We start from the raw sequence: 21,257 nt of genomic DNA, 5'->3' as shown, positions 1-21,257 counted from the left end.
GGAGAAGGGGGTTATGGAGGTCACGTCCACACACCCCTCCTCTGTGCCAGGTGGGTACTCTGATGATGCTTATGAGTAGGTGGTGATGATGGCTTGAGGTGGGACAACAAGTTTCAAGTTCTCTCGGGCCTAAGTGTTTGTGCAGGAACCAGAGGGCAAAAGGAGGGGCCTGGGCTGCAAGACAGAACTGATAGGCCCTGTTCTATTAAGCCTCCCTGGTCTATAATATGGACCGAGAGGCCCATCTAAGCAAGGGTAATGTCTGTCCCTACCTGTTCTCACCTCTCTCCAGCACCAGTGGAGTCTGCTTTTTGGGCAGCAGCATAATGTCACAGAGGAGTGGGAGCCATGGTTAGAGGCAATTTCTACAGCACACCCAGTAGGCCAGACTCTTGGGGCCTCCTCTCCCCCCCCAGAAACTACAGCCCCCACGGCACAGCCCAGCCCTCCAAGCAAGAGCACAGTGGCCTTAATAAACATTGGTATGTGGTTTGGGATGAAGAAAGGCATCAGGCCAAGTGTTGCTGTCAAGTGTTATTGTGAAAAAAGAGCAAGGCTGCCTACATACCCAGCTGCCCTTTGCCAGCATTTTTTTTTTTTCCTGGCTCTAGATCCTCTTGAAGTTCCAAGGTCAGTCTCAGAAGCCCGAGGGGCAGGATTTTCCTAATTTAATAAGCCTTCTGACTCCTTCCTTCCGTTAATGCCCACCCTCCCTTCTAGAAAATACCACCTAGGGTGGCCTTCTCCCTTGTGGAATGGAGGTAAAAGGCTCTTCATTTCCAACTCACACAGATGGTATCAGTCAATTTAGCACAGAAATACACAGATACAATAATAATATAATTATGTGATGTAAATATTAACTTCATTCTTTTCCTTGTAGATTCTATGCAATAGACCACCACGCTATCCTCACTAGAGCTCAGGGGCGGTCGTGACAATGAAAATAACAATAGTAATTAGAGGAAGTGTGCTCTGAAGACAGAGAAACCACAAAGCCCATCTCGACATATGAATACAAAAATAGAATTCACACATAGAGCCATTTCCAGGAGTTAATAACACACAGTACCATGGAGGGTTGCGGGGTGGGGATTTGGTAGAAGCTGTCCATAATTTTTCAAGTGCAGGTGTTCATTGTTCAGGATTTTGAGCTCCTCCCTTCATTTTCCAGAGTATCTTCCCCAGAAGGCCCTGACAGGAGCCTGTCATACCTGGGCCCAGCCTACAGGCCATTGAGGGCCTGGTGGTTTCTTCCTGGCTTCCCTGGGACAGAGGGGCAGAGCTGGTTGCATCTCTGACACCTTCCCTGGGGCTCTGGGTTCTCTCCTCACCCTCTTCCATGGCCTCTATCTCCCCTCCCCTCTCTTTTCTAACACCCCTCCTCACAGTCCTCTCCTCTGCTTTTACCTGCTGACAGCCCAGTCACAGCAACCCCAGGCAAGCCTTCCCAAAGTGCTGTCAGGTTCATCTCAAAGCTTCTGGTTCAATTACTGTGCTGTCAAAGTGGGCAAGGAGGGCCTATTTCAGATCCCAATTGGGAATTGAGTAGGGGGACAATAAAGATAGAATCCAAGGCACGCACAGTCTGGGTTTGAGTTCGATGGGGCAGGAAACCTTGTCTTGCTTTTTATCTATTTTTAACTCATTTCTTCGTCTTGGTTTCTTAATGGAAGGAATCTCGAACTTGATGCTCTTATCTCCCTCCTGCCAGTTTTGTGCGTCACTAACTTGTTCGTTCATATGCAGGCTGGGAACGACTTTTCATTTAGTCCTCCTCCTCCCCGCTGCTGTGCTCCCCAGCCCAAGAAAGACATTACTGCTAATGGCAAAACACTCCCAACACACCCAGGCAGAATGTGTCCTGGCCACCTAAGCTTTAGCCCCAAGGACCTAGAGTTCTTAGTAGCCTTTTCCCCTATATTTTTCCCCTTAAAAGAAAAAAAACAAAAAAAAGGCTTCATAAATGAACCATCTATGACCAATCCTTATTGAACAGAAACCAAAGTTCCCGGGGTGGGAGACATCTGGCCTCCCCCATGGCTCCTGGCTAATTGATACCATTCTGAGTCCTTGAGCATGCCTGCTCCTGGGTCCCATAGCCCATCCTAGGGTTTCCCACCCTCTCCCCGTCTTAAAAGCCTCTTGATCTTCTGTGTTCCCATGTGTAGCCCCACCCCTGATTCTGCCCACCAGCCATAGCTTTCTCTCAGATCTGCCCCGTTCCCACCCTCCCAGGCTGTAGGCATACTTGCATTGTCTTAGGAAAGACGGCCCCCTCTTCCCTGGCTCCCCTCTCCCCATCTCTAGTCCACAGAGGCAGGGATGATCTTCTGGAACCCACCCTTGCCCTACTCATCAGCATGAAGACCCTGATAGTGGGGAGGAGGCATCCTATCAGGAGGGCTGGGCATCGTAGGAAAGCTGGCCTGGCAGCTCAGGGACCTGAGTAAGGAGAGTCAGGCTGTGAGGCCCCCTTGGTTTATGAAGTAAGGCCTGAGGACAAGTCCACACCCAGGTTGCAGGGAGCTCTAAAAGTCTATGCTTCTGTGGTTATGAGATGGAGAAGAGGTGGTAGGCAGTGGCAGGGGGCCACCAAGCTATCGGGACACAAAGTGCTCCACCTTCTCAGCACCTCTACTTCTCCTCCCCAGCTCAGTCGGTGTAGGTCTTCTTGACGGGTGCTAACTTAGAGGCAAAGTCCACCCTCCTGTGGCTGCCTGAGGGCCCACCCCCTGCCCAGACACCTCTTCAGATGCACCCACATACCCACGCTAAGGGTCACTCAGAATGGCCATTGTTCTACAGCTGGGAAAGCACCACCCAGCCCTCGTGCCTTAGGCACAACCGGAAATGCAATCTGGGGGCCACCTCTGAGAACAAATGGGCCCAGTGGGGTTGCCAGCAGCAGGAGGGTGCCAGCTTCAACTGGAACTGAGAGCAGAGAGGGGCAGGGCACAGGCACAGGGTCCCTCCATCAGACCCCAGCCTTTCCTGTGGCAGTCTGGTAGGGGTTTAGAGGGCAAAGACTCCCATTTCTAATTGATGATCAGGCCTGCTGGCCCCCTAGCTGGGGGGGTTGGAAGACACTGGGGGTTGGAAGACACTGGGGGTGGATGTTGGGCCACTAGGCCCATCCCAACCACCCCCTCTTCCGTCTACTCTCTTCTATGTGGCCTCCACCTCCCGGGGCGTCCGATTGCGCTCGACCTGCACCCGGCTCTTCACTTTCTTGCCCAGCTCCAGCCCTGCCCAGCTCTTGCCTTTGGCCTGTTTGCCCCGGCTCCTGGACGAGCACCACATGCGCTCACAGTACTCATCTACTCGGGGCAAGTTGGCGAAGCCGATGAGCTGCAGGATGTCTTTGTACCAGGCCTTGGGCGAAGTGAAGGCCAGGCCTCCCTGGGCATGGGTCTCCTCTTGCCTGGGCTCCTGAGGGAACAGGCTGTTGAGCTGTGAGGCAACGATCACCTCCAGAGCCAGGCGGGCCACCGTCTGGGAGAAGCTGTGCTCCAGCGTAGTGCAGATATAAGTGCCGGCATCGAGGCGGCTGAGCCTGCGGAACAGCAGCCCTTGCTCTGTTTGTAAGACTCTCTCATCAGTCTTCACCTGCTGGACAGAGGGAGGACATGAGAGGGGCACGGAGCAAGGCACACACCATCAGCTTCTCTGCACTCTGCTCTTTCAAATTTGCCATCTTAGAGCCCAGTACTTGGGCACTTCCCCTTACCCATTCTCCCCATCCCAGGAGGGGACCAGCAGCACGGCAGGCTCAGCCTCCTCAAGTCTGTGAGCTAATTGCAGGCAGGGCCTCACCTTCCCATAATCTAGGGCATGGCCAGCAAAGGGGGCCTTTCAAGATTTGATTGACTGGTTTCTCCCTCGTCAGAGCTCTGGGGCACCTATTTTGGCTTTAGGGGGCCCAGGCAAACACTCCCAGGGAACAGAGAGGATAAGAGGTTATGTATGGATTTTTACCCAGAGGGGAGCTATAACCTCAGTCCCAATACTAGAACTCCCCTCCGCTCCACATGGCCTGCATTGTTCAATCCCCTCACAATACAGGGCCCAGAGCCCCAGCCAGGGGTGGACAGAGCGCCCATCATAGTGTGGGAGGCGGGAGTGCTGTTCTGACACGGACAATCTCCAGCCTGGCTGCTGTCTGGGCTTTAGTCTGCAAATCTGTACATTGAGGCTGGCCTGCTTGGGCGGTTAGTGCTATGTAACTTCATCTCATTGCTCCCCCTGCCCCTGACCCCCTGGGGGAGTCTTCTCAGTGTCCAGCCTGCCGACAGCTGGCCCAAGACTGGCCTCCCCCAGTTCCCAAGCTGGAAGGAGAGCTCCTCCTATAATCACCCCACTCCTTCCCTTTCCCGGCCCCTGGGAGCTCTAGAGAATGGTTCCTCACCCTGCCCCACCCACACTCATTCTCAGGCTCCACACTGAAGCCATCTCTGGGATTGACAGACCTTTCCAGATGGGGGAATAGGAGGCCCAGGCAGACCATTGGACTCCAGGGAGGAAGTGTGGGGCCAAAAAGTGGAGCCAAGCACTCCAGGGAGGAAGTATAGGGGTGAAGGCCAGTGGCCAGGGGCACAGGCCTGGGACAGGGAAGGACCAAGAACCCCTGGGGAAAGGACCCCTTTGAAGATGAGTAGGTATCTGTGTAGGCCTGGGGGGCTTCCTGACTGGCCCAGAGCCCCCTCCCTATCTTCCATCTCCGCTACCCACCTATCAGAGCTCAACCCAGTGCCTTGGGAGTTGGTGGGCTCCCTGTCACTGAAGGAGTCCCAGGCACATCTGGCCTGGGCATTCTCAGATGGCAGGAGCAGGGACACCTTCTTCCAGGCACCCGAGGGGCCTAATACACAATTTCTTCAGTTGATCTTAGCAGGTTCCCCTCAGAGCCTCGTCCTAGGGCTCAGGACTTGGAGTTCAGGGAAGGATGTGAACTCAGGACACGAGTAAACTGAACACAGGGTCCTCGCTCACCTGGTCAGGTCCCTCGTCCCCAGGCCTCTGCAAGAACCAGCGCACAGCTGCCTGGGGAGACTTGGGCAGGCACTCCAGGAAGGTGCTGTTGTGCTCTGTGCCATAGACTGTGGTGGTCGCCAGGGGTCCTGCAGTCTCCTCTGGAGGGAGGTGGAGGTGAGCTCAGCTCAAGAACTATGGAACCCTGGGGCCAGCTGACTCCCAGAGCCCAGGAACCCCTACCAATGTGACAGGGACCTACGTGTCCATCAATCCCCAAGCCAGTTACTCTGTCCAAAGACCCTACACCCATATACCTAGAGGAGCTGCACAGATCAGGAAACTGAAGATTTTTTGTTACAAGAGAGCCAGTCTGAGGTCCTACTTCACAGGAGTTGAGCCCAGCCCACAAGGGTGAGTAGGGACCTTGTGAGAGCCCAGCCGGTGCCCCCATTCCTGCTACACTTACCATGCTGGCTCTGGCCCAGACACTGCAGGGCAGGGTTGCCATGCCGGATGTCCTGCCGACGGAACCGGCGCTTGCTGGTGCCAGGTCGATAGTGGGTACAAGAGGCCCCATCCCAGGCACAGTATGGGTCCCGGGCCAGGCAGCACTCTGCACAGGCACTGCCATAAGTCTCACACTGATGCAGCTTCAGCCGAGCCACACCTAGCCTTGAGCCCACATACAGCATTTGCTGGGGAGGGACACAAGCAGAGTCTGTGGTAAGCCTGAGCTTCTCCAGAAGCAGCTAGGCTCTCAGCCCCTCGGGTTTCCTGAGATTCCTGCCATTTGCCAGCAGTCTTCCAGAACCTCTTGAGGGCATTCATAGAAACAAAATGTTTATCTCCCACACACTACACACCAGATCCTGTGCTAAGACGTGTAGGGGAGGGCGCAGACCTAGGGTCTTTTCTCTAAAGGGCTTCTTTAGGCTCTCTCTGCTGCTGACCTTTGCACTCTGCCCCAATGGCCTTTATCCTGACTTGCTTCTGACCTTAGAGGTGCACTCTAGTTTAAGTATCCCAATACCAAAGTCGGGATTTACCCGAAGATAAATTGGGGCAGAAAAAATTGGGGAGATGGTATTTGCCACTTGCGAAAGGACATAGCAGGCCTCTAAGAAGTGGCTCCTCTGTTTGATTTCAAATCTGGATTTTGTTTCAGGCACTTTTTTTGCCCTCCCTGAGAAACTGGCCTTTGTGGCTCTCCCCTTATCTGAATACAGCCTCACTTACTCAGGGCCTCCCACTGCCCATCGGTTTCATGCATGGGAAGCTCAGCAACCAGCTGGACTCTCAACCCTCTTATTGGGGCCTAATCAGACAACTGCAGGGGCTCGGCAGACACTGGCAGTCCTTAAGGCTTTGGGCCAGGGGAGGGGAGGACGGAGGAGTAGGGAGGATACAGCTGCTCTTACCCTTTTGACCGAAATTTCCAACTCAGTGATGGCTGTTGGCACCTGGGGAAGAGGCAGAATCTCAGCAGGGGGTGGGGAGGTGGGGTGGGAGAGCCCTCCACTGCATCCCTGCTTTCAGCCACCTTTAAATCCTGGGTAAGAGCCACCTATCTCCCAGCCTGGGTCAGTGCATGCCCTGAAAATTAAGGCCAGACAGTCTTTCCCAGAGGTCAGGTTACAAGAAAGGTCCCCTGGTCTCTCCAAGCAGAAGGCTTGGCTAAAAGCACAAATCTCCAGCGTCCCCTCCCACATCCCTGTTCCCCAGCAATGAAGCAGCTGTCTCAAATCACCCATTCCGTGTCAGGAGGCATGCAATCCCCCAGACACACCCCCTGCTTGATTCTATAGAGGGGCCAACAGAACCCCTTGGGCATTTAGGGTCTCAGTCACCCCTTCACAGTGACCTGAGCCTGTCAGAGCTTTGTCAAGAGTTGCTCTCCTTGGCCATCTCTCCTTGGGCCCCCCAACTTTCAGCTCACAGACTACATCTCCAGGCCCCTCAGTCATTTAGAAGCATCAGCAAGGCCTCTGCAGCAGACTCTCGTCCTTTCATTGGCTGCAAGTTCAGGAAAGACAAGTCCATCTCCATCCTGTGCTTTGCTCCTGCTTCCCAGTAGCCAGGCCTAGACTCAGGGATAGGGGAGCCCTCTCATCAGTCCCCCGGCTCACCTTAAACACCTGGAGCTCCTCCAGAACCACCTCCTCAGGCTCAGCTGAGCCCCCAGACTGGAGGGCCATGACCTTGAGCACTGAACCTGAGTCTGGGGTACGAAGGAAGGGGTCAGTAGGAGAGGAAGAGGCAGCCTGGGCCCCCACACACCTCCCCTGTCTGGCCACCTCATTCAGTCCACTCACCAGTCCCCAGGAAGATGACATCATAGGTCCCGTCCTCTGCCTCCACACGGTCCACCACGATCTGCCGCAGCTGCTGGGCCAGGTGGGTTTTGACAAGGACAGGGCGGCCCCGCCGAGGCCGCACAGGCCGGAACATTAGAGGGTGGGCTCGGGCAAACTGCAGCACCTCATCCGGATAGTCCTTGGTACTGCCGAAGGGTCGCCCAGGCTGCGCAGTCATCTTGCTGGGGCACTGTGGCAGCAGCAAAGGTTGCTCCTTGAGCACACTGGCATCGCACATTCCCCACCCCTGTTTCTATGCTGCACTGCCTGGGCACACCAACCTCGGAGCGACCGCTCTCTTAGAGAAGCACCTTAACATGGTCAGGACTCCGTGCCACGCCTCACCCTGCCCCGCCCCTCTGGAGCCCCAGTTCAGAACTGCTGTGGAGCTCTATGCAGACACAATGCTGTCCCAAGGTAGAGCCTCCTGGCATCTTCTCAGCCCTCTTCCCTGGCCTGGCCAGATACTCACCATGCCAGGGCGGGGGAAGGGCACTTTGCCCCCATAAGGCCCCCACTGGTGCTGGGGACCATCTTGGTGAGCAAAAGGCCCCTTGAAGACCTCCCAGATGTCCGCCATGTGATACAAGCAGACTGCAAAGCCCTGGAACACAGCACTGCCGAGGGCAGACAGGGGCAGTCAGGCCAGGGGAGCTGTCATAGGTGGGAAGGGGGCAACGTGGCTCTATGGGCAGGGCAGAGGATGACAGTGCCTATAGTCAGCAGAAACCAAAAAATAAGGACACCCAGCAAAGGTAAAGGAAGGGAGACAGAATATAAAGCCGCAGAGTCACCAAGTTAGGGATAGAGACAGGGCCCCCTGGCAAGGCTAGAATATGAAGGCTGAGGCTCAACAGAGGAGGCCGGGGTACACAGACCAGGCCAGGGGGTGGGGGTTAGTAAGGGGAGACAAATTGTGCCTACCTGACTGTGCTGAAAAGCGCATACACCTCGAGGCTCTTCCCTGCCTTGGTCCACAGCAGGAACACATCCTCTGGGAGACAGAAGGCCACTGCGTATGTCCCCTGCTCACTGGCTCCGAGCCCTCCCATTCCCGCCCCCAGGCCTGCCCCTGGCCATGCCCTTACCCAGCTGGTCAAAGTGGGTCTCAGCACCACCGGGGCCAGGCACTGAGCAGACCAGCCTGGCCTTGAGAAAGGTGCTCCATTTGTTCACCAGCACACGCTGGCCACCAGCGTCATTCTGTGGGGTGGGAGGCCAGAGTTAGCCCTGGGCCCCAGAGGACAGGCCCCTCCTCCTGCTCCTCTATCCTCACCCTTTGTGGGAGAGGCATGGACATTGGCTTCACGCCCTCATCACATTTTCTCTCCTGCTGAGGGTGGGGACAGGTTGGGGAAGAGGGGATGTGGCAAGGACTTGAAACTCACTGCCCCTTCACAGCTCTCACCACGCAGACACGACCCACACGGCTGACGGTGACATAGCCTGGGCCACCATCTGGTGAGGGGACAGTCTCCGAGAAGAAGAAGTACACCTTGTCATCATTCTGGTCAGAGTTGTCAGCGATCCGGGCAGCCATCACAAACCGGGGGTCTGGGAGGCAGGTGACAGGGTGAAGCTGGTGGAGGAGCCTCACAGGGGAGGACAAGTAGCTGAACCCAACGGGGAGGGGAAGAGGTACAAGGACCCCACCAGAGGCTGGAGTCCCAGGGATTAAAGTGGGGATGGGCTGGCCCTCCAGTCTCTACTCCAGAGTCAGCTCTCCTCCCTCCTACCAATGCTAGCCTTGCCCTCAGAAGGCCCCTGGGCTTACCGTGCAGGAGGTTCTGGTCAGAGTCAGAACGCAAGGCTGGCCGAGGACCCCCACTCCGGAAGATGATGGCCTCACGCCCCAGGAAGTCAGCAGTGAGACCCGTGTACAGGTCCCCGCCTGGGATAGGATAAGGACAGAATCAGAGGAGGAGGACCCAGCTACTATCCTTTCTCAATGACACTGGCAGGCTCCCATCCTTCCTGTGCCTGTCTGTGACTGGGCATCACCCACCTACGAAGGTGCTGGCGAAGGGACGGCTGGGCTCATGCGGGCATCTTCCCCGCCCACTTTCCACACTGCCAGGCTCCAGGTAGAGCACATGCTGGGGGAGAGGAAGGGAAGGAGGGAGGGAGGGGTGTCACCTGGGGAAGCAGCACCAGCCCCCTCAACCAGGGCAGTGACCATTGCATGCATCTGGGGAGTAGGAGATGGGTATAAGGTGCCTTTGATTCAGGGCCATGCCAATGGGGTCAGCTCCCTGGCACAAAGGCGCCTTTCAGGCCCCTGAAACCTCTGCCTCGATCCAGGCTCCAAGGAGTGCGTTCGGGCAGCCTGGAGGAAATATGGCCTCTTCCCGGTCCCTTGTGGTGCCCGCCCTAGGCTCACCTCCCCACGGCGCCCGACCATGATGAGGGCACAGATGGGCTGGAAGGCCCCAGTGCCACACGCCAGCAGGTGGGTCCGGTTGTGGGGTTGCAGCACCCGCACAAAGTTGGCGCACTCCATCTAGTGGGGAGAGGGGCAGGGGATGAGGGGCCACCATCTCCTCAGGCCCCAAGGCTCAGCACTGCCTGGCTGACCAGCGCTGGGGTGACATTCTTCATGGACCTTCCAGAGTCCTCAGGATCTGTTTCAAATGCCACCAGCGCAGGCACTGGGGACAGTGGCCACAGGATATCTTGGGGTGTTATTCAGGGTTGGAGACAGTCACTCCAGACAGCACTTACCAAAGGATCTCTTCCTTTTCGAACACACTCCTCCCTTTGTCCTGGCTGCGGTGGCCACAGGACCTGAAACACAGCCTGGCTGACCCCTGACCTCACAGCTTCAGTTTCCCCGTCCAGCCTCCCATCTAGAGTTGCCCAGCTCTTAGACAGACCCTATCCCGGGTCATTCCAGCTCACCTCCCGGGGATCCGACCATGCCTGGTCCAGCCGCAGAGAGTAGATGACATCGCGACCCCCCAGGAAGAGGCGATCCCTGTACTCATCCAGGTACATGGCCTGAAGGTCCAGGGAGCCCCGGGGACCCAGAAAAATGGCAGAGCGGTTGGCAGACAGGAGGTCTACAAGGGAGCAAGGGAGGGAGTCAGGGCCTACTGCTCAGACAAGGGGTGAAGGTGGAGGGTCCCAGTTGTGCATTCACGCCCACACACACTCACATCTGAAAAATGTTTCCATACGTGAGGCTGCTGGAGGGCTTCCGGGAAGTGGCTCCTTGAGGTGGGTGGGATGCCCAGCTCAGTCACCTCCTATCCCTTCATTCCTTATCCCTTGATCTTTCATTTAGCATCTCCTTCCCACTGGCCCATCTGTGCTCTATGTAATCCCCACGGAAGATGGACCCACTGGTAGAACTTATGGCAGAAAGCTTCGCAAAGTGCAGGGAGAGCCTGGGGGAAGGGTGGGTGAGTCTGAGCAGTGTGCAGGTGGACAAGCAGGGGAGAGCATCCCCAGCAGAGGGTACACCTGGCAAAGGCCTGGGTATGGGAGAGGCCAAGTATGGCCAGCTGAGGCTCCAGGCTCTAGCCCAGGGATGTGGTTAAAGATTTTCTTCTCCATAGAACCTGTCCACCCAGGCCCTAAGGATGTCTAGGGATGCTGGTCCTAGAAGTCAAGGATCCTGAAATAGGTCCTTGGGTTGAGCTAAGGAGGTGGAGGTGATAGGTGGGCAAGGGGGCAGGTAGCAAGATGTGGTGAGAAGGGGCATTGGCTACTCTTGGGAAGGCTAAGTATCCTATGCCTGCCCAAGGGGCCATCCTTGGTCCAGTACCCACTCCATCCCCAAATTCACCAACAGCCTCTTCCAGGAAGCCCTCCACGGCTGATAGTACTTCGGAGGGGATTTGCTCTATTTGGGCTTTTTCTTATAGCTTGACTTCTCCAAAAACCACAGCTCCAAGGGCAGAACCATATTCCCTATTCCCCAGACCCATTTTTAATCTCTCAAAGAGTAGAGCCATGTCTTCCACCTCAGACTCTCCAGAGGAGGCCTGGGTCTCCCCGCCCCCCTCGGACTGGGGTTCCCAGGGAAAGATCATCACCCCTCTGGCTTCCCCTAGAAGAAGAAACTGTGGAGATCCTGCGTCTGTCTCAGGGGCCTTTTCCCACATGCTGTCTCTACAGATTCAGAGGAGGCGTGTGCCAGCTATAGCACGACATATCAGGTTAGATCTGCAGAAGAACCTCCTGGGATGGGATGGAGAAAGGAAGAAGAGAGGTTGGCATTGGGAAGTGGGATGCAAGAGGCAGGTGGAGGCAAGGCTGTGGGGACAGGGTGAAGGGCCCCATTGCAGGGCAGGGAGGAGAGAGGCAGGATTCTGCTCCCCTACTGTCCGCTCTGGGCAAGGAGCCTCAGCTGAGGTCCTCCAGACCTGTCCTGTCTGCCCTTTTCCATCTCTCTCCCCAAAGGGACAGCTAAACTCATGTGGGCATCTTCCCCACCCACTTTTCTGAATGTCTCTGTCTCTCCCACCTCTACTCGGACCATGCCTCCCAGGACCTGTCCCTCTCCCCTGCCTCTTCCCCAGTGCCTGCCTCTGGCAGCAGCCAGGAGCACCATCCCAGGGAATGACCACGAAGTCCTTCCCACAGGCTGTGCAGGGAGTGCCTGCATCCTCCAGCTGGCAGAACAGATTCACCCGGGCTGGCTGAGGTCCCACAGCTGGGTGTGCTGCAGGGTTCTACGCTCCCACGGACATGCACACAAACAGGGTGAACCCACCCGTACCTCTGTAGGAGAGCCGCAGGCGGGGCACGCTGGGGCCAGGACTGGGGTTGCCCCTGCTGAGCAGGAGGCCCCCCAGGAGGCAGCAGATGGCCCAGGGCGAGAGGGCCATGGTGGGGGACCAAGGACACCACGCTGCCTGTGAAGCCACCCTCTGGTCGCTGGCCGCTGGTTGCAGTTTGCTCTGTTGCCGCCAGGCCTGCCACTTATAAGGCAGTGGCTCCACCCCGTCCAGGGCCAGGAAGGAGGAGGAGGAAGGAGGGGCAAGAGCCTCCACCATCCACCTGCAGTGGTTCCCTCTACCCTGCCTGGCCCGGTTGATGCCTCTGCGTCATACAAGCCGGTTCCCAGCTGGAGTGTGGGTAGTTTACACAGATATGTCCGCAAACCGAAGACCCCAGGCCCTAGCAAAATGTCAAGGGGTGAGATAACCTGGAAGAGAGGTCAGGGGTTAGAGATCAGAAGTTCATGGGCTGGGTGGAGGTCTGCCTAGGCTCTCCTTTGCTCCCTGACCCTTCAATGCCCCCGACAGAGATGCCCACAAACTAGAGGTCTCTAATTCCAGGGGGGTCCAACCCCCTGAAGCCTTGGCATGGCTCCCCAACTCTCTGGCAAGGCCCAAGTTACCTGGAGGGAGGGTCATTCCAGTCTCAGACCTTCCATGTTTTGGGCAGAAACAGAGGTTTGCCACACTTTATAGATCTGGGATTGGCAAGAATGAATATCTGGCCTCTAGGCTCCATCCCAGCTCGCTGGGCAGTGTAGTCTCTGATTACCCTCCCTCTTTCAGCCAGAGGCCCAGGGCCCAGAGTGTCACTCGCTGAGTGGTGGCCTCCCAGGTGGACCAGCCTGAGCCCTTAGGTGGTGGTCAGGAAACTCGGGGACACCAGAGAGTGAAAGACCTAGCCCAGGCCACAGAGCAGGCTGAGAACAGGTCCCATCAACCCTGCCCCTTCCTGGGATTCTCAGACTCCTGGAGGGTACTTGGATCCCACCTCCCCTCCCTACCTCATCCCTGGAAGAGAAACAGGTCAACCCCTTGAATTAGCATGAGAAAGACCCAGGGAACTTGAACCCTGTCCCCCTGTCCCCACCTCTGCCTGACATATATATGCCTCCTCCCAGCGGGGCCCTAACCTGGGATTGGGCAGAGGGCTACTCAGGAAGGCCAATGACTGGCCTCAGACCGCCTGCTTCTGACTCCCCTGGAGAACTTTGGCCAAGGCCTTTCCCTCTCTGGGTCTCCATCTCCTCCTTCCAGGGCCAGGGACAAGCCACCTTGGGTGTAACAGGTGATGTAAACTGGTGATGGTGTGGGAGTGGGGGGGTGCTTGTACTGGGGCTGCCATGATGGTGATTATATCCTGGTCCCTCAGAGGGGTGGAGCTTCTCTGCCTCTGTCTCCCTGGAGAGATATTTTGGGCAGTAGCCCAGGCTGAGGGCCAATATCTGCCTGGAGATTGAGCCAGACAACCCTTCAAACAGCATGTGGCCACCAGCTGTGGGCAGCAGACCCAATAACTCTTCAGCCTGGGAGCTCACCCTGGGGGCCTCAGCTCAGCCAGGCCCCCAGCTGAGGCTACAGTAAAACAGCTTGGGGTGGGAGCCTGAACTCTAAGGTTAACTTATTGTGTCGCCTCAATCAGATCTTCTCCTTCTCTGAGCCTCAGTTTTCCGGTCTGTGGAGAAGGTAAGGATTTTCTGTAAAGACCCCTTGTTTGCAGACTGCAGATAGAAAATAGACCGAAAGGAGCCTTTGATTTCTCAGATTGATGGGCCCAGCCACGTGCATCTTGTGCCATCTAATGGACAAAGTGGAAACTGCAGGAGGTCCCAAAGCTGTTCGTTGTATCAGGCCCTATGCAGGGCAGCAGGGCCACCCAGGAGAAACCTCAGCCTCTTGGGGCAGCAGGCAATAACCAGGCAACCATATATATGAAGAGACAAGGCCAGTGATTGCTCCTGATGGAGGAGATCAAGGGAAGCTTCATGGAGGAAGCACTATCCAGGCAAAGGATGACACAGCCCAGAAGAAATGGAGAGGAGAGAATGCAGCAAAAGAGTCAGAACTGGGTGACGTATACAGAGAAGTGCAATGCTGTGTGCCGGTGGGAGCTTTGTGAGCCCTTGGCCATATACATGTATGATGTGTGTGTTCATGTATCAGATGCTACCAGGCAGATATGTAGAGAGTCACAACTCAGCCTCTCCCAGCTAGAATTCTGGGGTGGACATGCCTAGGAGAAAGGGATGCCCTAATTCCTCCTCCACCAACCTCATTCTGGAATAGGGACATTGGGATGATCCCACAGGGCTCACTCTCTGTGGACCCCTTCTCTAATGCACCAGCCAGCCGCCACCGCCATGTCCCCTCTTTGAACTAGCCCAACCATCCTCTTGTTTTATTCACAGAGAGCTTAACTCTTAGGGTTTCTCTTTTCTCCTTCTCCAATTCCATCAGTATCCCACATGCCTTGGGTGCCCCTGGCCTCTCAGGTTCTTGTCCTCCTCCTCCCCTCACCTCAGCCACCCATCCTCCAAGTCACCATGAGTAAGGATGTGCCTTGCTTACAGGGAAGGGAACATCCCTTCCTCTGGACATACTTCCTGCATTCAGTATCCCCATCGCCACAATTCTTCCCTCATTGCCTTGAGCCCCCTTTCTCTTTGCCCAGCCTGAATTCAGGCCCAGCGCTATAACCAAACCCTTAAAACACTCCCCAGAGGCCTATAGCCACTCACCTTCTGCAGCTCTGCTCTTCGTCTTACATCAGCACTTTTCCAGATTCACTGGGTTGTTTCCATCAGCATGCAGGCTTCCCCTCCTCAAATGAGTTTCCACATCTCCCCTCCGTTCCAGTCCATTTCTCTGGTCCCTGAGCATTTGCAGAACTTCAGCAGTGCTGTCTTAATTCTCCATTTCCCCTTTGTCTTGCTTACTCTTTTCTCTCTTCAGCCAGGCTCCCATCCTATTGCTCCAATGAAACCCTCATGTCCAGATGGCCAAGGCCTTGGAGGCCTCCTAATTTCCTAGTCCCAAACCATCAGCAGTCTTCCATGCCTCCTTCCTTCCGTTCTGGCTCCTGAGGCCTCTCATTGACCAAGGATCTCTCCCACTTCATCATTCACACCTCCTCCCCCAGACTGCCCATGTGGGATGCCCAGCGCCCAGTCCTGGGCCACCCCTCCCTACACACCCTCTCCCTAGGACCTCATCCAGGACCAGGGCTGGGAAACTGCTTCTTACTTTGATGACACCTGAGTTTATAGCATTCTCTCTGCCTCTCACTTAGATCTACCTTGCTTTGACATCCCCACCATCCTGTCCCAGAGGCATCTCAACTTTGACTCTCCATCTCTCTCCTGCGATTATCCCACCAGAAATACATAACCTGAATCCAGTTCTGAGGAAACCCTAGACAAATCCAAATTGTATGAGATCCTACAAAATAACTTATCTGCACTCTTCAAAAGTGTCACGGTCACAAAAGGCAAGGAAAGACTGAGAAACTGACATAGATTGGAGGAGAGAAAGTGGATAGGATGACGAGACACAGTGTGAGATCTTGGGTCACATCCTGATCCAAGAAAAGGACTTTAGTAGGGCAACTGACCAACGTGAGTGAAGTCAGCAGATGAGTTAGTAGTGGCTTGCGTTTGATTATTGTCCTCTGACTATTTAAAATGTTAACATTTGGGGAAGCTGGGTAAAGTGTAAATGGGGGTCATTTGCATTTTTGCAAGTCTGGAATTTTAAAATGAAAAATTAAAAATCATGAAAAAAAATTAAAGGAAAAAAGGAACCTTCACTTCCCAATACCCCACTGCCAAGAAACTGTCACCCTCAGGCTTCTATATCTCAGCAAATGGCAGCTTCATCCTTGATGTGAAGGGCCATCCTTGACTCCTCACTTTCTCTCACTTCACATTCAATCCTTCTAGTTCCAAAGCATACCCTCACTCCATGCACCTCCCTCCACCCGTCTCACTCCACTGCGCTCAGAAACATCAGGCCTTCTCACCCTAAGATTACTAAGGCTCAGTGCCCAGCCGACACCCTTTCTGCTCCTGAGATGCTCCAGTCTCTTCCCAATGCCCTTCCATGGCTGATTCCTTGTAGTCTTTCAGGCCTCAGCTCAGTGCTACCTCCTCCAGGAAGGCTTCCTGGACCACTTTATTTCATGATCACCACATTTCTACAGTTCTCATTCCAGCAATGTGCTGATTTCCTCATTGCACTTATCTCCCTCTTTGTCTTCTTGAGTTGACTATAAATTTCATGAAATTAAGGACTGGGCCTCTCTCTGAAGAGTCCCAGTATCTAGCCTGTGCCAGGCACATGGCAGGTGTGATTACACCATGGAATGGTACACTGGCTGGTGGTACTGCCCACTGTGGCCCTGCCTCCTCTCCTGAGATGTCATCTTTCCAGATGTGTAAGTCTTTGAGATTTCCAGCTCCCAAGGGCAGGACTGAGAGGACCCCTTCTCCCCTCCCCCTGGGTCTCTCTAGGGAGCAGGCAACTCCTGCCAGCTCTGGCTTCCACTGGAGGCATCTCCAGAATTCCAAGACCGTCTCCGGAATGCTGGGCCTCTCTGGGGAATGCCAAGGCTGGGGCACAGGTGGGGAGGCTGTGGGGAGTCTGTGTGGAGCAAAGACAACTGCTGACATTCTGGCTGGAGACTAGGCACCGTGGCAGCTGTCCCTCCTGCAAGCACCACTGCTCACACCTCTACTTCCCTGCAGCACCCCACCCTCCTGCCCAAGATCAGTGTCACTGTTCTGGCTGTAGGTCTGGCCTGGGCATCTCCACTAAGATGAGAGCCACCAGGCCTTGGGCCTCCATTCCCTGTCAGAGAGAGAAAGTAGGTTGCTGGAGCCTCTGAGGGTAGCGGGAACTGGAAATTATGCCTACACATGGACCTGGTCCATCAGACAGAGCCCTCACTGGGAGTCACGTGGCTCTCCTCTCCCCCAAACTCACTGGATGACCTTGACAGGCCCCTGTGCTTCTCTGGGCCCTAGGGTCCTCAACTGTCAAATGAGTGAAGTGAAGTAGAATAGACGATATAACCCTTGGTCCCTGGGAGTCAATGTTGCCAGCAAGAGATCCAAGTGGCAGATGGACCAACCAGAGCTAAGACAGAGCTGGGGCTGCTGTGTCAAGTGGCATCCAGGGCCTTGCTGGGTGCTGCAGTTATTCCTCTCTCCAAGATGAGGTATTCCCCGCATCTGCCAACTAACTGACCAAGCCATGATCTCCAGTAGCCTATTAAATGTAGACTCCAGATGCTGAATCACTGGAGATAAGGCCTGGCCATCAGCAGTTATAGAAAGGAGGCAGTGGGGTATGGAGCATGATGGTCTCTGGTCTAACCTAGTCCCTCCTGTGGAAGGCGGTATGCAGGGATAATTAGAGCCTGCGCTCTGGGATGGGAAAGGAAGTGGTCGTTAGGGCAGGAATAAAAGCTGATGAAGAGTCCCCAGACCCCTGAATGAAGGCCAGACACCAGACCTCCAAGCAGCAGGGCTTTATTTGCATTCCCTAGTACAGGGCTGAGGAGGGAGTCAGGGAGGGCCTCTGGTGGGCCCAGGCTCGCATCCTGGGAACCCTGGCCTCCTGCCCCAACCCTAGGCCCAGCTAGAGTTGGAAGGCGACACAGGCAGCTCTGGGGAAGGGTCAGCATCTATTCCACCCCCTTCATGAACTCCAGGAACTCTGTGGAGAGAGGGGCAGGCACGGGTCAGAGCTGGGGGCCAGCAGGGTATAGGCAGTAGGAGATCCAATGAACCACCCCCTCACCATCATAGTCGATGCGGCCATCATTGTTCTTGTCACCGTCCTTCATGAGTTCCTCGATGTCATCTTCCGTGATGGTCTCTCCAGTAGCCTGAAGCATTATCTTCAGCTCATCCAGGTCGATATAGCCGTCAGCGTTTCTGCCGGGAGTGTGGGGCAAGGGAGAGTCTCAGAGCCCATAGTGGGGACTGGGGAGGGAAAGAAGCAGTCCTACCCACAAACCAGGGAGGCAGGGCAGGGCCACTGGGAGATGGGGCCTCCCACTCCCCCATTGCACAGAATGGGAGACTGAGGCCTGGAGATCACAAGACTTCCTCCTTCAGAGGTAAAGGGTCGTACGCTCACTTGTCAAACATGCGAAAGAGGTCAGACAGCTCTTCCTCAGACTTCCCTTTGCTATCATCCTTCATGCATCGAACCATCATGACCAGGAACTCATCAAAGTCAACTGTGCCGCTGCCTGGGGGATAGATATCAGGGCTGTTAGAGAGGGATGGTCAGAACAGCTGGCACTGCCCTTGACCCTAAACCTCAGTGTTCTCACTACATCCACACACCAACTCCATGAAACAAGGTGGCCATGATGCCCATTTTATATATGAGACAACTGAGGCTCAGAGATGCTAAACAGCTCCTTCAATAGCACAGAATAATAAGTGGCAGAGCGAAGATTCAAGTCCCCAGTGACCTGGGGTGCTATGGGGTCTGGGACCTGGTAAGTTGGAGGGGCTCACCATCCTCATCCACCTCGTCGATCATCTCCTGCAGTTCCTCAGGTGTGGGGTTCTGGCCCAGCATCCTCATCACCTTGCCCAGCTCCTTGGTGCTGATGCAGCCATCTTCAGCACCCAGCACGAAGATGTCAAAGGCTGCCTTGAACTCTGTGTCCAATAGGTGCGGGGGGACAGAGTAGCCATGGCTCAGCAGCCAGGACCACCTTAAGACAAGAACCCTGGGGCCACCTGCCAACCTTCCCACTTCCCTCTGAGACCTCACAACAAAAGGGACTCAAGCCTCTGGTCTCCAGCCTGGGGTTCTTATGCACCCCCAGCCCAGCCCTGCTGTCCCCTACATATGTGCTGGGGCACTCACCATTTTTCTGCTCTTCTGTTAGCTGCTCTACCTAGAGAGGAAAAGAGGTCTTAGGACTCAGGCTCAGACTCCAGCTGCTGTTGAGGAAACCAACCCATTCCACAGGTGGGAAGACTGAAGCCAAGAAGAGACAGGCCATTTCCAGGTCACAGAGCAGATGCCTCAGTCTTCTCTCCCTTCCCCCAAAGCCCTGAGGTGACCCAGATGGCTTCACTGAGACTGGGCTCAGGGCCAAGGTGACAGGTGGGCACCACCTCTAGAGCCAAGGTGACCCCGAGTAACAATAGTCAGTGACGATTCAATGCCCTATTGGCCCCCTGCTGAAACCCAAGCTGGGTGGACTGAGGGACAGCTGTCCTTCAGGTTGGAACAATAAAGCTAGTGTGGGGGTAGGTAAAGCCACCCACTGTAACCTGACCAGGGTGGCCACTGAGCTATTTTTAACGGGGGACAAAGTTAAACCTGGTGATTGTTCTGGGGACTCTGGCATGCAGAGGGTGGGGCAGTGTTATCTGGCCCCCTGGCCTGCTGGTGCCTCAGGAGCCAAAATTAGTCCCCAGCCCCACAAGACCTTGTATGGGCACAGGCAGAAGGCTGCTCCCCACAGCCCCATGGACTACTACAGATAGGCAGAGGTGCCACCAGAGCCAGCTCTAGCCCTTCCCTACCCGAGAGTGGGGACACAATCCCAGGGCTAAAGAAGGGGTTCCTTTGGGGACAGCTGTTTGTGCCAGATGTCCTTGTCTCTGGGGGCAGGGGCAGGTTAGCAAACCACCCTCCCCCAGATGGAATAGCATTTGAAGCCCCTCAGAGACTCCAGAGGGCTGCAAGGACTTGGGTGACCACTCTCCAGCCCTCACTCCTGGCTAAGCCACTGAGCCCTGAGCCTGAAAGACTAGATAGGGGCTTGGGCCCCAGTTCTCTGTTCCTTCTTCCCGGCTCTCCCCCATACTCAGTCCTATCCTGCTTGCTTCAAACTTCAAAGTCTCTCCCCCCATTCAGGATTCCAGCTCTGCAGTCCCCTCCTCACAATCCCCATCACCCCCCACCCTACAGCATCTTCAGCCAGCCAAGGGACTGGAGGGAGTTGGGGGATTCTGAGTGTGTGAGAAGCAGAATATGAGGAGCAGAAATGGGGGTAAGGTCAGGGAGACAGCGACAGAGACTTCGGGACAGCTTGGAACTAAGAAATGGAAAGAGGCTGAGAAAGGCAAAGATCCAGAGACCAGAGAGACAAATGCAGAGAGAAGTGACTGAGAGACAGTAACTCGGACCACAGACACTTGGGGACAGTGGCGGACATGATGCTAAAAGGTGAGATCTTCTCCTCCATCTACTCTGACAGCTCCTCTCCAGTCCCTGAATCCCTCACCCCTTTCACACCCTGGAACACCAGACCCACCATCCCCTTGAGGCTCTTGCCTGAAAGTGTGAAGGTCCTCTCCTGGGCCCCCACCACTTCCCTGGGATGACCTTGTCCCCCCATTCCGAGATAAGTGAGCCCCCAATAGGCCCACCCACCCCAGTCCCTCACCGCAGCCTTGTAGATGTCATCCATGCTGGCGGCTCACAGGGCAGGCTGCTGGAGTTGCCAGGCAGGCCTGGGTTTAAATAGCCCTGCCCCGCTGCATTCCAGGCCCAGCCCACCGCAGTGTGTAGCATCCTCCACGCCCTCCCCAGCCCTGGAGATCTCAGGCTGGCCTGAGTCCCTGTGTCCTCTGCCTAGGGCAGGGAGATGAAGTATGTAAGGACCAGGTCTCTTTCCCTTTGTTCCCCTATTGCCCCCCCAAGGGACTCTCTGGAAAGTTTTCTTAGGTGAATGAAAACATGAATCCAGGGCAGGACAGGAGCTGCAAAGTAGTGGGGCCCAGGCCAGACCCCTACACATAGCAGCTCAGCCTTCCATCCAATTAGGGGGGTGGGTAACATTAATCCCACTTTCCAGATAAGGAAACTGAGGCTCCTGGAGGGGTGGTGGCTTGCCCAAGGTCTTGCTGACTTGGCAGCCCCTGCTTTAAACTTCTCTTCAGTTGGGTGGCAGCCGTATGGGAGGAGAAGCTTGGGAGTATGGGGCCCTGCTAAGAGAAGCCTTGAACACTAAGCTCTGAGTACAGTGCTGTAGAACTGGTGGAGAAGGAAGTCACCTTATGACAGAATAGTGTGGAGCCCTTAAGCCAGGTGTGCCAGAGGAGCCAAACCCCAGACCGCTCATCTCATCAGATTATACTACTTCTGGGCTTAAGGCAGCTGCACTCAGTCAGCCAACAAACACACCTACAAATGCCGCATCTGTGCCAGACTCTCTCCCTTTCCCCTC

The 21,257-nt window shown here is 55.4% G+C and overlaps 2 protein-coding genes across 3 annotated transcripts; both read right to left on the bottom strand.

Moving 5' to 3' along the window:
- Window positions 1-843: 843 nt before the first annotated feature.
- On the bottom strand, window positions 844-12,235 carry SEMA3G (semaphorin 3G). 2 transcript variants are annotated; one of them, XM_039867540.1, is made up of 16 exons: window positions 12,052-12,235; window positions 10,227-10,387; window positions 10,050-10,112; window positions 9,709-9,828; window positions 9,334-9,424; window positions 9,103-9,219; window positions 8,737-8,882; window positions 8,417-8,531; window positions 8,253-8,322; window positions 7,801-7,945; window positions 7,287-7,518; window positions 7,101-7,192; window positions 6,393-6,434; window positions 5,441-5,669; window positions 4,993-5,132; window positions 844-3,612 (listed from the first exon to the last, which is right to left on the bottom strand). In XM_039867540.1, the coding sequence occupies exons 1-16, from the start codon at window positions 12,158-12,160 to the stop codon at window positions 3,169-3,171; spliced, it is 2,316 nt and encodes a 771-aa protein (XP_039723474.1). In that variant the 5' UTR covers window positions 12,161-12,235; the 3' UTR covers window positions 844-3,168. The 2 variants fall into 2 exon arrangements, with proteins under 2 accessions (XP_039723474.1, XP_039723475.1); XM_039867541.1 differs by having other exon boundaries at window positions 844-3,609.
- Window positions 12,236-17,564: 5,329 nt separating this feature from the next.
- On the bottom strand, window positions 17,565-20,618 carry TNNC1 (troponin C1, slow skeletal and cardiac type). The gene is made up of 6 exons (XM_039867537.1): window positions 20,475-20,618; window positions 18,941-18,971; window positions 18,583-18,729; window positions 18,194-18,308; window positions 17,852-17,988; window positions 17,565-17,767 (listed from the first exon to the last, which is right to left on the bottom strand). The coding sequence occupies exons 1-6, from the start codon at window positions 20,496-20,498 to the stop codon at window positions 17,736-17,738; spliced, it is 486 nt and encodes a 161-aa protein (XP_039723471.1). The 5' UTR covers window positions 20,499-20,618; the 3' UTR covers window positions 17,565-17,735.
- Window positions 20,619-21,257: the final 639 nt, after the last annotated feature.

The sequence above is a fragment of the Pteropus medius genome, unplaced genomic scaffold, assembly GCF_902729225.1.
Source record: "Pteropus medius unplaced genomic scaffold, Ma_sr-lr_union100, whole genome shotgun sequence".
Taxonomy (NCBI): Eukaryota; Metazoa; Chordata; class Mammalia; order Chiroptera; family Pteropodidae; genus Pteropus; species Pteropus medius.
Note: the sequence above shows the minus strand (reverse complement) of the source record. Positions and strands in the feature narration are given on the sequence as shown.